Source organism: Rutidosis leptorrhynchoides, chromosome 1 (genome assembly GCF_046630445.1).
Source record: "Rutidosis leptorrhynchoides isolate AG116_Rl617_1_P2 chromosome 1, CSIRO_AGI_Rlap_v1, whole genome shotgun sequence".
In the NCBI taxonomy this organism is placed as follows: Eukaryota; Viridiplantae; Streptophyta; class Magnoliopsida; order Asterales; family Asteraceae; genus Rutidosis; species Rutidosis leptorrhynchoides.
This window is the reverse complement of record NC_092333.1, coordinates 416125375-416143647: the sequence shown is the minus strand read 5'-3', so window position 1 is coordinate 416143647 and position 18273 is coordinate 416125375. Positions and strand designations below refer to the sequence as shown.

The window sequence follows — 18273 nt, the reverse complement described above, 5'->3', positions numbered from 1 at the left end:
TTTTTTTTTTTTTTTTTTTAAAAATATCTGTTCTCCCCTTTGTGAATTGCAGAATACACATTATATGAAATGATTGTGGTCGACAAAATCAATTAGAAGAAACAAAAATTAGAAAGTAGAAAATGAAAGGTAACCAATTCGTACTACCTCTAGACTTTTTAATTTATATTTAATTAACCTAAATTAATAATTATATTATTAAGATAATAATACTGATTCCTATATTTTATTCGTATATATTAGTATATCTATATATAGCTGTTTTTGTATATTTATATGTATAAATTTATATATCTAATATTACATTTTATAATAAATCTTATAAATTAATAACTATAATAATAATATTTTTTAATATTATTTTAATAAGAATTTTTATTAGTATAATAGTAATAATGTTATTATTAATGATAATGATGACAATAATCATAAAATTTATAATAATAATAATAATATTATTTATGATAATAATACTGACCTTAGTAATGATAATATTAATATTAATAATAATAATACTATAACAATTTATATATAACAAACTTCATATCTATATGTTATTTAGTAATATTAATAATACGGATATTAGTATCGATTTTAATATATATTTTTAATCTTAATGAAAGTAATAATAATAATATTATTAATTATATTTTAACTTGTAATTACTTCTAATATATTCGTGTTATAATTTATTATTTATGCAATGTTTACTAATTATATAATATATAGTTGAATATTTATATTTATACACTATATATATATATATATATATATATATATATATATATATATATATATATATATATATATAGTACAATATACATTTAATTATACATTGAATCATATCTATTTATATGTAGATTTAAATTATAACATTTTTATTTCGTATTTTATTTACATATTTAATTCTAATATTTAAATTGTATTTTATAATTTCAAATTATTATATTTACAAACTATTGTTCGTGAATCGTCGGGAATAGTCAAAGGGTAATTGAATCCATGTAAACCGTTTGAAAATTTTAAGACTCAGTTTAACGGACTTTACTTATCGTGTCGAAATCAATAAGATTCAAGTTTAAATTTGGTCGGAAATTCCCGGGTCATCACAGGGTAATAGTTGATCGTCTCACCAAATCAGCACACTTCCTGCCAATAAGAGAAAATGACAAGATGGAGAAGTTTGCATGACTGTATTTGAAGGAAGTCGTCTCCAGACATGGAATATCAATCTCTATTATCTCTGATAGGGATGGGAGATTTATTTCAAGATTCTGGCAGACATTACATCAAGCATTAGGAACTCGTCTAGATATGAGTACTGCCTATTATCCACAAACTGATGGGCAGAGCGACAGGACGATACAAACGCTTGAAGACATGCTACGAGAATGTGTTATTGATTTCGGAAATAGTTGGGATCGACATCTACCGTTAGCAGAATTTTCCTACAATAACAGTTAACATTCAAGCATTGAGATGGCGCCGTTTGAAGCACTTTATGGTAGAAAGTGTAGGTCTCCGATTTGTTGGAGTGAAGTGGGGGATAGACAGATTACGAGTCCGGAGATAATACAAGAAACTACCGAGAAAATCATCCAAATTCAACAACGATTGAAAACCGCCCAGAGTCGACAAAAGATCTACGCGGACAGTAAAAGAAAAGATATAGAGTTTGAAATTGGAGAAATGGTCATGCTTAAGGTTTCACCTTGGAAAGGCGTTGTTTGATTTGGTAAACGGGGGAAACTAAATCCAAGGTACATTGGACCATTCAAGATTATAGATCGTGTCGGACCAGTAGCTTACCAACTGGAGCTACCTCAACAACTCGCGGCTGTACATAACACTTTCCACGCCTCGAATTTGAAGAAATGTCTTGCTAAAGAAGATCTCACTATTCCGTTGGACGAAATCCAAATCAATGAAAAACTTCATTTCATTGAAGAACCCGCCGAAATAATGGATCGTGAGGTTAAGAGACTTAAGCAAAACAAGATACCGATTGTTAAGGTTCGATGGAATGCTCATAGAGGACCCGAGTTCACCTGGGAGCATGAAGATCATATGAAGAAGAAATACCCGCATCTATTTCCAGAAGATTGGTCAACACCTTCAACAGCTTAAAATTTCGGGACGAAATTTATTTAACGGGTAGGTACTGTAGTAACCCGAACTTTTCCATGTTTATATATATTAATTGAGATTGATATTTACATGACTAAATGTTTCCAACATGTTAAGCAATCAAACTTGTTAAGACTTGATTAAATGAAATAAGTTTCGTATAGACAATTGATCACCCAAGTTGACCGGCGATTCACGAACGTTACAAAATTGTAAAAACTACATGTTGTGGTATATATAGACATATATATATGGTTGACATGAGATTATGATGAGTAAGTATCTCACTAAGTATATTAACAATGTGTGATATACATAAGAAATGAGATTACTAAGTTAAGAAACTCGAAATGATATATATAACGATTATCGTTATGATAACGTCTACTAAATATATATGTATCATATTAAGATATTGATACACTATATTTAACATGATAAAATGATATTTAAATATATCATTAAGTGTGTTAACAATGAACTACATATGTAAAAACAAGACTACTAACTCAAGAATTACGAAACGAGACTTATATGTAACGATTATCGTTGTAACGATATTTTAATGTATATATCATATTAAGAGATACTCATACATCATAATATCATGATAATATAATAATTTAACATCTCATTTGATATAATAAACATTGGGTTAACAACATTAATTGAGATCGTTAACTTAAAGGTTTCAAAACAACACTTACATGTAACGACTAACGAAGACTTAACGACTCCATTAGAATGTATATACATGTTGTGTTTTGATATGTATTCTTACACTTTTGAAAGACTTCAAGACACATATCAAAGTACTTCTACTTAACAAAAATTCTTACAATTACATCCTCGTTCAGTTTCATCAACAATTCTACTCGTATGCACCCGTATTCGTACTCGTACAATACACAGCTTTTAGATGTATGTACTATTGGTATATACACTCCAATGATCAGCTCTTAGCAGCCCATGTGAGTCACCTAACATATGTGGGAACCATCATTTGGCAACTAGCATGAAAATATCTCATAAAATTACAAAAAATATTAGTAATCATTCATGACTTATTTACATGAAAACAAAATTACATATCCTTTATATCTAATCCATATACCAACGACCAAAAACACCTACAAACACTTTAATTCTTCAATTTTCTTCATCTAATTGATCTCTCTCAAGTTCCATCTTCAAGTTCTAAGTGTTCTTCATAAATTCCATAAGTATAGTTTCATAAAAATCAAGAATACTTCCAAGTTTGCAAGTCTACTTCCAAGCTTTCTAATCCATTCCAAGTAATCATCTAAGATCAAGGAACCTTTATTATTTACAGTAGGTTATCTTTATAATTCAAGGTAATATTCATATTCAAACTTTGATTCAATTTCTACAATTATAACAATCTTATTTCGAGTGAAAATCTTACTTGAACTGTTTTCGTGTCATGATTCTTTTTCAAGAACTTTCAAGCCATCCAAGGATCCTTTGAAGCTAGATCCATTTTTCTCATTTCCAGTGGTTTTATCCAGAAAACTTGAGGTAATAATGATGTTCATAACGTCATTCGATTCATACATATAAAGCTATCTTATTCGAAGGTTTAAACTTGTAATCACTAGAACATAGTTTAGTTAATTCTAAACTTGTTCGCAAACAAAAGTTAATCCTTCTAACTTGACTTTTAAAATCAACTAAACACATATTCTATATCTATATGATATGCTAACTTAATGATTTAAAACCTGGAAACACGATGAACACCATAAAATCGGATATACGCCGTCGTAGTGAAACCGGGGGCTGTTTTGGTTTGGATAATTAAAAACTATGATAAACTTTGATTTAAAAGTTGTTCTTCTGGGAAAATGATTTTTCATATGAACATGAAACTATATCCAAAAATCTTGGTTAAACTCAAAGTGAAAGTATGTTTTTCAAAATGGTCATCAAGATGTCGTTCTTTTGACGGAAATGACTACCTCTTTAGTAATTGACATGTAACTTAAATTTCCGACTATAAACCTATACTTTTTCTGTTTGGATTCTTAAATTAGAGTTAAATATGAAACCATAGCAATTTGATTCACTCAAAACGGATTTAAAATGAAGAAGTTATGGGTAAAACAAGATTGGATATTTTTGATCTTTTTAGCTACGGGAAATGTTTAACAAATCCATACAAATCATATCCTAGCTAACTTATATTGTATTATACATATATTCTAATATATTATGTAATCTTGGGATACCATAGACATGTATGCAAATGTTTTGACATATCATATCGACCCATGTATATATATTATTTGGAACAACCATAGACACTCTATATGCAGTAATGTTGGAGTTAGAAATACAGGGTTGAGGTTGATTCCAAAAATATATATACTTTGAGTTGTGATCTAGCCTAAGACGTGTATACACTGGGTCGTGGATTGATTCAAGATAATATATATATCGATTTATTTCTGTACATCTAACTGTGGACAACTAGTTGTAGGTTACTAACGAGGACAGCTGACTTAATACACTCAAATCTTTAAAACATAATAAAAATGGTTGTAATTATATTTTGATCATACTTTGATATATATATATGTGTGTGTACATATTTGTATAGGTTCGTGAATCGATCCGTGGCCAAGTCTTATTTCTGAGGAAGGAAATATCTGTGAAAGTGAGTTATAGTCCCACTTTTAAAATCTAATATTTTTGGGATGAGAATACATGCAGGTTTTATAAATGATTTACAAAATAGACACAAGTACGTGAAACTACATTCTATGGTTGAATTATCGAAATCAAATATGCCACTTTTTATTAAGTCTGGCAATCTAAGAATTAGGGAACAGACACCCTAATTGACGCGAATCCTAAAGATAGATCTATTGGGCCTAACAAACCCCATCCAAAGTACCGGATGCTTTAGTACTTCGAAATTTATATCATATCCGAAGGGTGTCCCGGAATGATGGGGATATTCTTATATATACATCTTATTAATGTCGGTTACCAGGTGTTCACCATATGAATAATTTTATCTCTATGTATGGGATGTGTATTGAAATATGAAATCTTGTGGTCTATTGTTACGATTTGATATATATAGGTTAAACCTATAACTCACCAACATTTTTATTGATGTTTAAAGCATGTTTATTCTCAGGTGAATACTAAGAGCTTCCGCTGTTGCATACTAAAATAAGGACAAGATTTGGAGTCCATGTTTGTATGATATTGTGTAAAAACTGCATTCAAGAAACATATGTCGATGTAATATATTTCTATTGTAAACCATTATGTAATGGTCGTGTGTAAACAGTATATTTTAGATTATCATTATTTGATAATCTACGTAATGTTTTTAAAACCTTTATTGATAAAATAAAGGTTATGGTTGTTTTAAAAATGAATGCAGTCTTTGAAAAACGTCTCATATAGAGGTCAAAACCTCGCAACGAAATCAATTAATATGGAACGTTTATAATTAATATGAACGAGACATTTCATCCGGTTTGCCATAGACCGAATCTTCATCAAAGATAACATCACGCGATCGGATAACTCTTCTAGCTTCATTATCCCAACAACGAAAGCCCATTTCATCCGAACCATAACCAATGAACGTACACTTCTTTGACTTAGCTTCAAGTTTATCTTTATCAATATCTTTGATCTTCACATGAACATTACACCCAAAGATTCTAAGATGATCATAACTAACCTTTTTACCTAGCCATTCTTCTTCGGGAATTCAGAAACCCAATGGTGTTGAGGGTCCCATATTAATCAAATAAGCCGTCGTATTAACCGCATCCGCCCAAAACATCTTAGGCAAACCGGCATGTAGTCTCATACTCCTAGCCCTTTCATTCAATGTATGATTCGTACGTTCGGTGACCCCATTGTGTTGCGGTGTCTCCGGTACCATTTTCAACATCCTAATACCGAACTTTGCACAATGTTCTTTAAACTCAAGACTACCATATTCTCCTCCATTGTCCGACCTTAAGCACTTGACCTTTAAATTGGTCTCATTCTCAACCATAACTTTCCACTTCACAAAAGTTCCAAAAACTTCGGATTTAGCTTTAAGAAAATAAACCCATACCTTTCGAGTGGCATCGTCAATGAAGGTGACATAATAACGAGAACCTCCATGTGATTCTACATTCGTTGGCCCAAAAACGTCCGTATGAACTAGCTCTAATTTCTTCAATTTTGGTGAATTCCCCGATTTAACAAAAGTTACCTTCTTTTGCTTCCCATAAGTACATGGTTCGCAAAACCCAAGCACTATCTTTTTCAAATCCGGAATTCTCCCACTCGAACTAAGAACCTTCATACCCTTCTCACCCATATGCCCGAGTCTTCGGTGCCATAGAGTAGAACTAGCCCCAACATCAATCGTAGCAATCACCGTGTCTTCTTCAAACACCACAACCATATAAAGAGTTCCCCTTTTATGTCCACGAGCTATGACACTACTACACTTAATCACCTCCCATTGGCGATTCTTGAAAGTAACCTCATTACCTTCTTCATCTAATTGACCAACCGAGATTAACTTCCTTTTTAACTTAGGAATAAACCTCACGTTCTTCAAAGTCCAATTAGAACCAAGAGTAGTTTTCAATACAACATCTCCTATACCTTTAATCTCGAGACTTTTGTTGTTTGCCAATCTAACTTTACCTTGATACGACCGAAAATTCCTCATCACGCTCTTAGTGGGAGTAGCGTGAAATGAAGCTCCCGAATCCAAGACCCAAGACTCCACCGAACTTTCAATACTACATAGTAGTGCATCCTCCGTATCTTCCGCGGTCAAGTTAACATCTTTAACCAGAGCATTCTTGTAATATCTTTGATAATGCCCCTTTTGATTACAACCCCAACAAATAACATCACTTCGGTCTTTCGATGGATACCTCTTCTTGAACTTCCCTTTACCCTTCTTCACACCACGATCAACTTTCCTACCACGGTTGTCGGTACTTAAACAAAGAACCGGATAATAATTCCCCCGAACTTCTCCTACGAGTGTCTTCTTCGAGAATTAAATCTCTAATTCCTTCATACGCAAGCTTAGTAGTACCGGTAGAGCTACTAACCGCGGTAACCGTACCTGACCAACTTTCCGGTAATGATGAAAGCAAGATTAGTGCTTTTAGTTCATCATCAAACTTGATTTCAACCGACTCTAATCTTGAAACAAGATTGTTGAATTCGTTGATATGATCTGTTGCACTCATACCTTCCTTCATCTTCGTGTTGAACAATTATCGCATGAGAAAAACCTTATTCGCCGCCGTAGGTTTCTCATACATGTCGGAGAGCGCCTTCAAATAATTAAACGTTGTCTTTTCGTTCATAATATTACCTACAATGTTCTTGGCGAGTGCAAGACGAACCGCACCCAAAGCTTGACGATCCAAGAGCATCCAATCGGCATCGTTCATGCCTTCGGGTTTGGTCTCCAACAAAGGTTGATGAAGTTTCTTTTGATACAAGTAGTCTTCTATTTGCATCTTCCAAAAGGCGAAGTCTTTACCATCAAACTGCTCGATCTTTAATTTACCGTCTTCCGCCATCGTTCCCAACTCGAACCTTGAGCTCTGATAACCAATTATAAGGATTATAGGACCCAAACAATAGAGTAATTCCAGAGAATTACCCTTCCACAATGGACAACCGAAAGAACAATAAATAAAAGAATTAAAGACGCGAGATTTAACGTGGTTATATGTAATCGAATGTCGATTACTTTAATCCACGGACAAATTAGAGAGATTTTATTGATATAATTCGTAGATACAACTGAGGGTTACATTAGGATGCTTATATAGGCCAAAAAAACTCCTTGGAGAACAAGAAAAACATAAATTTGGAAACTTCTCGCCAGACGAAGCCGCGCCGCGCCATATGAGGCCGCGCTGCGCCTCAAAGGCTAATCTCTGGACAGTAGGTTTCCCAATCTGATGCTCTGTTTCACGTAGTAGGCCGTGTCGCGCCTTCCAAGGCCGCGACGCGCCTTCCCTGTTCGTCCGAATCCTTTTGTTTTTGATATTCTTCATATCCAACACAACCAAGACCCGCTTCCAATTTAGGCAAAAATCACCATCTTCATCACCAACTCAAGTTTTCTCTCTCTAAAAACCCTTCTCTCTCTCTCTCTCTAAGGTTTGGTTGGTGGAAAAGAGGATAAGAATGAGATTGGGATCAGTTTTAGGGTATAAAACCCGACCTCAAAGTGAAAAGACCAAAACACCCTCTTAAAAATCCTAAAATAACGAAGGCTTGCGGCCAGCTACTTCTGCGCGCCGCGCATATATACGCGCACCGCACACTATAATCGAAAAGGAAGGCAGCACAGGTTCTGATGTAAATTCTGATTCTGATGCAAATTTTAAAAATGCATAAGTGTTAGGTTGACTTTTAGTGGCAGTTTTTGATGCACACATTTACTGACACTTTAGAATACTTTCTGATGCACAAAATTCAGGGTCTTACAGAAAGAATTTAAACATACTTTGAAACATAAGGAGGAGTTAACTCTTGTTGAGTTGGGCAGTCATCTGCGTATTGAGGAAGGCCTCAGGTTGCAGGATAATGACAAGCCAAAAAGCAACAAAATTGTTGGTATGTCTGTTGTCAATTTGGTGGAACATAAAAGGTTCACTGGTAATAATGACAAAAATGGCAAACGTAAACATCAAGGTAATAACAAAGTTGATCCTAATAAGAAGTCTAAATTGACTTGTTGGAAGTGTGGTAAATCTGGACACTTGAAAAGGGATTGCAAAGTTATTTTTGGCACTAACAATGCTAAGCTTATTTTTTTCATAAGCTCAAGCTTTTAGCCTTGTTTGACAGACAAATATTTCAGAGCTTATGAAAAATTAAACTCTGAAAAAATAAGCTAGTTAAAGTAGCTTATGAAAATAAGCTAGGAGCTTATGAAAGTAAAATTACATTATTAGTCCCTAAATCATTATTTATCATTTATTTTTTATCAGTTTATATAAATAAATTTCAACTATTTTACTAAACACTTGTAAAATATAAACTTCACCTAGCTTAATAAATAAGCTCAAACTCCAAAATATAAACTTCACCCAGTTGGTGGTGGCTGCTGGTTGTGTCAGGTCTCGGTGTTGGAAGCTACTGTCTGTCCCATTGGTGGTTGTGGTGGTTTGGCCTCCCAGTTGGTGGTAGCAGCTAGAGCTACAGGTGGTTTGAGTAGTGGTTGGTGGGGTTTGGGTTCCTGTTACGATGATCTAGCTGTGGTTTATACTGTTTGGCTGCTCCTTTCCGGTTGTGAGGCTTGGGACGTACCAGGCGACGATTTCACAGTTGGAGATCTGGCTCGTCTCAGGCTTTTATTAACTATTTTTTTTGCAGGTGGAGCTAATTTCGAAGGCTTTGTTGATATGGATTTGACGGTCTTACTGTTGGGGTCTTGTCGTTCGGTATAATCGGTGTTTTTATGAATTTTTATTGATTGTTAGTTTATTTATCTGTTTGTACTTTCGATTAGTTGGCTGTCCTTTTGTTAGTTTAGATTCCTTGTAAACGTGTTTATCCACCCCGTTGGTGGACCGTTTGGTTAGGTTTCTTTTGTTTTTGCCGCTTGTGTCGGCTGTTTGGATGTCCTTTGTAATCGTTTGTACTGTTATAATTTTCGGATCCTTATTAATATTATCGTTTTTTTTGCAAAAAAAAAAAAATAAAAAAAATAAAAAAAAAATACCTTCACCTAGCTTAATAAATAAGCTCAAAACTCCAGCTACACAAGCGAGTACCATCACCACGAAACAGATTTATACCCGAAGCTCATTTGCCACCATCAACCGAATCCGGACCCAACAGAATTCCTGTCAAAACACACACACACACACACACCATTAAACCATGAGGCGATTTTTTAGCAGAGGAACGTCAGACGACACGTCACCACAAACACCGCCGACGTCATCTCCTTCACAGCCACTATTTTCTCCTTCAACCGCCATCGCTTCCGGCCCTGCCAGACCTATTCGTCTCGTTTATTGCGATGAACGCGGAAAGTTTCAGATGGATCCGGAAGCTGTTTCCGTTCTTCAGCTCGTTAAAGAACCAATCGGCGTCGTTTCAGTGTGCGGTCGTGCTCGTCAAGGCAAAAGTTATATTTTAAATCAGGTATTTTATTATCTTAGGGTTTTGGTTTGTTACAGTTTTATAAGTTACTGGTTCGTGATTCCTTGATTATGTAGTTTATTTTTTGTATTTAGTTTTCAAATTAGGGTTTAAATGGATGCATTACTTAAGTAGGAGGTTATATTTGGTAGAGTGTAGTTCAAATCAGGTTATTGGCTCTAATTTAGGGTTTTGCGTATTAAGTAAATGTGCAATGATATGAAGTTGAATGCCTATATTTATAATAATGCTAGGGTTTTAAGTGAATTACAATCATGCCTAGTTATGGTTTATGAATTGTCAGGGAGAAACCTAGGATCTTGGTTGAAGTTTAGTTTTATTAGTAATAGTTGATTCATGGTTTGTTGAGCAACTGCACCCTGATTTAACAGCGAATGATTAGTTACTTGACAGCTAGTGGTTTGAGTGGCCCATAATCATGCTCAGTTTATGTTATTAATTGTCAGGAGTAACTTAGGATTTTGTAGTTTAGTGACTTAGTGTCATTAGAAATACTTTATTTGTTATTCTTGATTACTATAGCGTTTGGGTTGTTGTTTTGAAACTAGGGCGTTAGGTGTCACAATTATTCTTGGAACTGGTTACATCCTTGGTAGTATTGTTGTTGAATCCAATTTATGGTCTTAATAGACCATATTGAGAAATGTTTACCTGTATTCATATGCAATAGGTAGTAGTATCTATTTATAGGTTATGGATATCAGCTGCATTTGGGCATAAAACAATTGTAGAGTAGAATTCTAGAATTATTACAACTTCTAATTTACAACATGTAATGCTTTTTAGTATAAATAAAATGCAATCTTGTGGTGCATAACACAAAAGTTATAATATTATATACAAGAACATTGCCTTTCCACATTATCTGTTTGTTATGGCTTTACTATATGACACCAAAGTTCAGCGTGCATGTGGATAAGAAATAGCTCAACAAACTTCATACGCAAATTAAAAGAATTTATTATAACTGGAGTTGAAGTATATTACAATTCATGATGAAGATGCTGTACAAGTTTGAGATACCAAGTCCAAATTTATAAATGATGTATATTATCACAGCCTTTTACATTTGGAGTCCGTGCGACAAATTCTTCTGTGTATTTGGTATAGTACCCCTTAATGTATGTCTAGAGTAGAATTAAACCTTTTTACATTATCGTTGACTATATTATTTTCGCAGTAATCTGAAATTTTAATTTTAATTAATGCTGCAATTTGATGCCATGACCTTTTTTTAAGATGTTAGTTTTCATTTTTATAATAATTAATAATTGATAATTGGCTAACTCAATCAAGTTTGTAGCTGCATTTTAATAGTTTTGTTATTTTGTTTTGGTAGCTTCTTGGAAGAAGTAGTGGCTTTCAGGTTGCATCAACTCATCGCCCATGCACAAAAGGGCTTTGGTTGTGGAGTACTCCCTTAAGGAGAACTGCTCTTGACGGAACTGAATACAATCTTCTGCTGATAGATAGTGAAGGAATCGATGCTTATGATCAAACGGTTGGCTTTACTACTATTTTATTTATTTAATTATCTATTATCTATTTTTGTATCTAAGTTATTGTTAAGTTAAATGATGATCTCATACATTTCTACGATAAACTGTGCCATTTTTCAGGGAACATATAGCACACAGATCTTCTCTTTAGCTGTTCTCTTATCAAGCATGTTTATATACAACCAGGTTAGACTTTTGTTTTATTTTCTTGATCATTTTCTTGTGTAACTTTTACTAAATTTTATCGTTCATGTGACTCTTATATCAGATGGGAGGTATAGATGAGGCCGCACTTGATAGGCTTTCTCTTGTAACTGAAATGACCAAGCATATTCGTGTCAGAGCCTCCGGCGGGAAGACCACACCTTCTGAGCTTGGACAGTTCTCGCCTATATTTGTCTGGCTTTTAAGGGTAAATTCACGTTGATTCACTTATTACTAATCAGTTAAATCAGATGGAAGTTGTCGACTAAGTCATTGAGTTGTTGATGTTAGTCATGTAACGTCATCAACTATCAACTATTGCTATTATTGTGCTTTTTTTTTTTTCTTTTCTTACTACAACGTTCCAAAATTGCAGGACTTTTATCTGGATTTGGTGGAGGATAACAAAAAAATAACTCCTCGTGACTACCTTGAGCTTGCTTTGAGGCCAGTACAAGGTGGTGGAAGAGATGTTTCTGCCAAAAATGAGGTTATACCTCTAGCTAACTTTTTTTTTTCTTTTCAAATAAAAAAGTTTGATTCCAAGTTGGATTTGGTAGCTCAACGAGCTCTCAAGATTCATATTTGAGCTCAACAAGTCGAGCTCGAACAACTTGTTAGAAGCTTAATCGTTTGCAGCTGTATTTACATCTATAACGACACTTCCATACCACACATGGATTAAAAAGCTTGAAGAATTCGAGTCAAGTTCTTATATATACTTTATTTGAAAGAAGCTTGAACTGCTTGCTGCCCAAATCATTATTATTTCCGTTACTCTTCAGTTGCTGGTTTTCAATTGTAAATGTGGTTCTTTCTCTTAGATATCATTTTATATTCCTAATTATTTTATGTTTGACAATTGATAGATTCGAGAATCCATTCGAGCTCTTTTTCCAGACAGGGACTGCTTCACTCTTGTGCGACCTTTGAGCAATGAGAACGAGCTCCAGCGGCTTGACCAAATATCTGTTAGTGATATCTTCCATGACCATGAAAGTTATCAGTATACATATTATATTATGACGGATTTCTGGACTACTCTCTCTAATCTCATCTTTTTCAATGATTTTATCATGGCATACAGATGGATAGATTAAGGCCAGAGTTCAAAGCAGGACTGGACGCATTAACTAGGTTCGTCTTTGAGAGGACTAGGCCCAAGCAGGTAGGGGCCACAGTTATGACGGGACCCATTTTTGCTGGCATCACTCAGTCTTTTCTGGATGCTCTCAATAATGGTGCTGTGCCTACAATTACTTCCTCATGGCAGGTTAGTTCTTTAAGCAGTTTGTTTGTCCTCATGCTCTTATACCCTTGTCCGGATTTTTACTGCTAATTATAAAGCTCGTATTATTTTGTCTGTTAAAAATTCATGCTTTTATTCACTGCTATATTAGTTGGTCAAGTTCTCAGCTGTTCTCATTTTTCAGAGTGTTGAAGAAACAGAGTGCCAAAGGGCATTCGAACATGCTACTGAGGTTTACAAGTCTTCGTTCGATAACACAAAGCCCCCTGACGAAGTACGTATATTGTTATCGTTATTATTGTTTTATCTTTTATACTGGTCTCATTGTAGGATAATTCACTTTTCACATGTTTGCAGGCTCCGATACGAGAAGCACATGAAGAGGCTGTTCAGAAAGCAGTGGCTGCTTTTAATGCAACCGCCGTAGGGGCTGGTTCTGTTAGGCAAAAATGTGAGAAGCGTCTTCATGCTTTTTTGAGAAAGGAATTTGAGGTACTATTACAAGCTATGTACTTTGCCTTGTTGGGAGAGTTTAGTCTTTGTGATTTCACAACAATTTTTTTATACACACAATTATCCTGTACAAGATTTGAATATATCAGGAGTTAATAATACCTCTTGTATATCAGTCTTTAATTTAACAATGTGGACAGTTAGAACTGTATATTAATAGGTTTAAGCCCACAAGTATTTTAAATAATACATTTTAGAATATCTAAAGTTGACTTTCTGAGGTTTTTAAGAAGAAATCAATTTGTGGATGTCCCTGCAGTTGTAAGGAACTTTATGAAAATCAGGTTTTAGTCGAAGCTTTTTTATACCATGTGGGAAAAGTTACATACTCACATCTTGGAAAGAGCACGTTTTACAAACTATATATAGAAGCCATTTGATTGTGTTGACACAGTTTATGAAACTTCTGATGCAGGACTATAAGAGAGAGGCCTTTATGAAGGCGTACATGCAATGTTCAAATGCGATACAAAAAATGGAGAAAGAATTAAGAACTGCTTGTCAAGCTCCTGCTGCGAAGTTTGATGATATTCTGAAGGTAATAGTATCTTTTTTTTTTTTTAATCTATGCAAGGGTTACCCCATTGGGTCCATGTTAAATGTCTTAGAACTTGGCTCTTTCAGAAATTCTGAAAATTATTATTGTGTTTTTGTAACATCATTTGACAGTAAGGCTATTAGGATTGACTGAAGCTGTAAAGTTATGAAAACTACAATATGAAGTTTTGACACTTTAATATATTGCTTGCTGCAATATCAAAAATTGAAGTGAAGCAAGATATTCTTATATCAAACTACATAAATTTTTCTGTTGCTTTTGAAGGTATAATGATAAATGATAATTTGGTATTGTCACACAGGTTCTTGATCAGCTGCTAAGCCGCTATGAAGCAACTTCATATGGTCCAGAAAAGTGGCAGAAGCTTGCTTCTTTTTTACGTCAAAGGTTCTTAACATTTCTATTATTATTTTACTTTGGTTTGTTTATTTTTGTGGATTTTGACTCTATTTATTTGTAACACTTTAGCTTGGAAGGTCCAATCCTTGACTTCGTTAAGAAGCAGATAGATCTTATATCCACAGAGAAAAGCTCTATGCGGTTGAAATGTCGCTCAATCGAAGATAAAATGGGGTTACTCAACAAACAACTAGAAGCCAGTGAGAAGTACAAATCCGATTATCTGAAACGCTATGAAGATGCCATTAACGACAAAAATAAACTCGCAGAGGAATACATGACCCGTATTGCTGACATAAAAAATAAAAGTAGCTCATTAGATGAGAGATGCTCAAGCTTATCTAAAACACTTGAAGCTGCAAAACAAGAATCCGTTGAATGGAAACGGAAATATGAGGTGGCGTTATCTAAACAAAAAGCTGGTGAAGAACAAGCTTCATCAGAAGTAGCGAATCTTAAAGCTAGAAGTAGTGCTGCTGAAGCAAGATTAGCTGCTGCACGGGAACAAACGTTGTCTGCTCAAGAGGAGGCAGATGAATGGAAACGTAAGTACGATATTGCTGTTAGAGAAGCAAAAAATGCACTCGAGAAGGCAGCTGCTGTGCAAGATCGTGCAAGTAAACAAACACAGCATCGTGAGGATGCCCTACGGGCTGAATTTGCTGGCACGCTAGCTGACAAGGTTATACATATTTTCTCATGGTCTATACTTTTAGAATGTTGAAATCTGGTTTTTATATGGATGTCTATGGAACTGCAGGAAGCTGAAATAAAAGATAATACATTGAAGATCGAACAAGCTGAACAGCGTGTAACTACTTTGAGCTTGGAGTTAAAGGTGAGAATTTTGATAGCTGCCTACAATGATAATCGTCTTTAAAGTTATTGACTTTACCTAACCATAAATAGAACTTGGCATTTGTCACAAAAATTCTCGTTTGGGCAGTTAGCGCTATCCCTTAAACTACCAATAATGGCTCATTTCTATCAATCTAAAGAAATTAAGATTTCTAAATATTCTTTGGTTTAAAAAAAGCAGGACATGTTTTTTAGGTTTGTGATGCTTAATAGAATTTTTCAAACAAAATTTCCTTTTGGTCTTAAAAAACTTTGATACTTGATGAGTCCCCGAAATGAGAAACTCGATAACGTGGGGTCATTTTTTGTATTATTTACTAATTTGAAATGAAGAAACTTGCTGCCTTTTTTGTCATGTATTAAAATGACGCGTCAGCGCGAACTTATTTTAACGTATTATTCAATCTGCTAGACCTTCAAATTTTGATGCCAACTAGGATGCTCGTTTTGTATTCATATTTTGATATTTTGATGAACTGCTTGTTGCAAACTCATGGTGTTTCTTTTGTCACTGTTGCATAAGTTTTGGTTTGCTTGCAACCAAAAGCCAAGTACATTTATTTTAAGGTCGCCTCGCCTACTCCATGTAAATATCAAGTGTGTGACTTGTTTATCATTCATTAATAGTATATATTTTTGATTTTCAGGCAGCGGAGTCTAAGATTAAGAGTTACGACTCAGAAATATCTTCACTAAAAAGTGATATTAAGGAGTTGGTTGATAGGTTGGAAAATGCAAACACAACTGCTCAATCATATGAAAAAGAAGTGAGGATTCTAGAGCAAGAACGAATTCATTTGGAACAGAAATATCGATCCGAATTCGGCAGGTTTGAGGAGGTCCAGGAAAGATGTAAAAATGCTGAAAAGGAAACTAAGCGAGCAACTGAGTTGGCTGATATTGCCCGGGCTGAAGCCATAACTGCTCAGAAGGAGAAACACGAGATTCAACGTGTAGCAAGTGAAAGGTTGACTGAAATTTCAAGACTCGAGAGACGTATCGAGAGCCTTGACAGACAAAAAAACGACTTGACCGATGAATTACAACGATACCAAGCTGCTGAAATGGATGCAGTTTCTAAAGTGACAACGTTAGAAGCAAGAGTTGAAGAAAGGGAGAAAGAGATCGAGATATTACTGAAATCAAACAATGAGCAAAGGGCTACTACTGTACATGTCCTCGAGGGCCTTTTGGAGACCGAACGCGCAGCTCGGGCAGAAGCCACCAATCGGGCAGAAGCACTTTCGGTTCAACTACAAGCCACTCAAAGCAAGCTTGATCTACTTCAACAGCAAATGACCACTGTTCGTCTTAACGAGTCTGCATTGGATAGCAAACTAAGAACTGCCTCCCATGGAAAACGTGCGAGGGTTGATGACCATGAAATGGGGACTGATTCGGTTCAAGATATTGACATTGATAACGATCGGGCTGTAAGAGGAAACAAGCGGTCCAGGAGTACGGCTAGCCCGTTACAGTTTGTTTCTACTGAAGATGGTGGCTCGGTTTTCAGAGGCGAAGTTGATTTTAGTAACCACAGCCAGCAAACCAGTAACGGAGATTACACCAAATTTACCGTTTTGAAACTCAAGCAAGAGCTCACAAAGCACAATTTTGGTGCAGAGTTGCTTCAGTTGAAGAATCCCAACAAGAAAGATCTCGTGGCTCTTTACGAAAGATGCGTTATCCAGAAATCTTAGAAGGGTTAGTTTATCTGATATTTATATTAGTTAGAGGTGGAAATTTGACCCAATTTACTTTCAAATGGGTGGGCTATGTTATGGGTCAGATATATTTATCAGGTAAACTGGTGGGTCAAAATTTTAATGAACTACTTAAGAGCGTTGAAAGTCACTTGAAATGTATGTTTTTTGCATAAGAACCTCTTAATCCTTTTGTTCACATATTTTCTTTGTTATGGTAATAAATTATTTTTGTGGATCAACCAACCTTTATTAAAATATGATGAATTCACCTGAACCTGTATCGCATGTACCTGATCCTGTCATCTTGCCAACTCTAACCATAGTCAACAACCCATTATTCAAAATTATAAACAAGTTCCATTACCTCTCGTATGCGCTAACAAATCACAGTTTTGGTGCAGGGTTGTCTCGATCTTAAAATTCTTTTTAAGAGTAACCTGGTGGCTCTTTGCATACCCGTGCGTCCTGCAAAATTTTTAAAACCAGAAGTTTATCTTGGGTAGGTGTGATCTAGCGTACATTAGGTTGGTGTAGTCTGAAGTTATCTTGCACATATTTGTCACGGAAACTAGGTTATAGAAAACGGAGTTGTGGTTGATTTGAATTCGGCGGTTTCTTCTTGATATCTTGCAGATTATGTCCAAACTTTGACTTGTAGTACGGTGTTTGAGCTTTAGTGTTTCTTAACATTTTTTTTTTTTTTTCTATTTGTACTTCGTTCTTAATAGGGTCAGTATGTCTTGATTTGTTCTGTTTAGGGTTTAGTATCCCTAATCTGGCCACTAGTATCACTGGTATGTATTTTAAACTTAGTAACTACTATTGCTTTTTCCGTTTTATTGAGTTGAAGGATATTTATTGGTAATTCAGTGTGAATGGGTTCGTTTGTATTAATCGATATGATATATTACAGAGAGTTAATCTCTTGAATCCAACGATTTGCTTGAAATTCAACGGACC

At 34.8% G+C, this 18273-nt stretch overlaps 1 protein-coding gene across 1 annotated transcript; it reads left to right on the top strand.

Moving 5' to 3' along the window:
- Positions 1-9943: 9943 nt before the first annotated feature.
- Positions 9944-18222, top strand: LOC139871968 (uncharacterized). Its single transcript, XM_071859736.1, has 15 exons — positions 9944-10308; positions 11666-11827; positions 11946-12011; positions 12094-12237; positions 12406-12519; positions 12899-13000; positions 13117-13302; positions 13463-13552; positions 13636-13770; positions 14207-14329; positions 14652-14737; positions 14819-15431; positions 15510-15587; positions 16255-17311; positions 17715-18222. Exons 1-14 carry the CDS (start codon positions 10042-10044, stop codon positions 17305-17307), a joined length of 3219 nt encoding a protein of 1072 aa, XP_071715837.1. The 5' UTR covers positions 9944-10041; the 3' UTR covers positions 17308-17311; positions 17715-18222.
- The last annotated feature ends 51 nt before the right edge of the window (positions 18223-18273 follow it).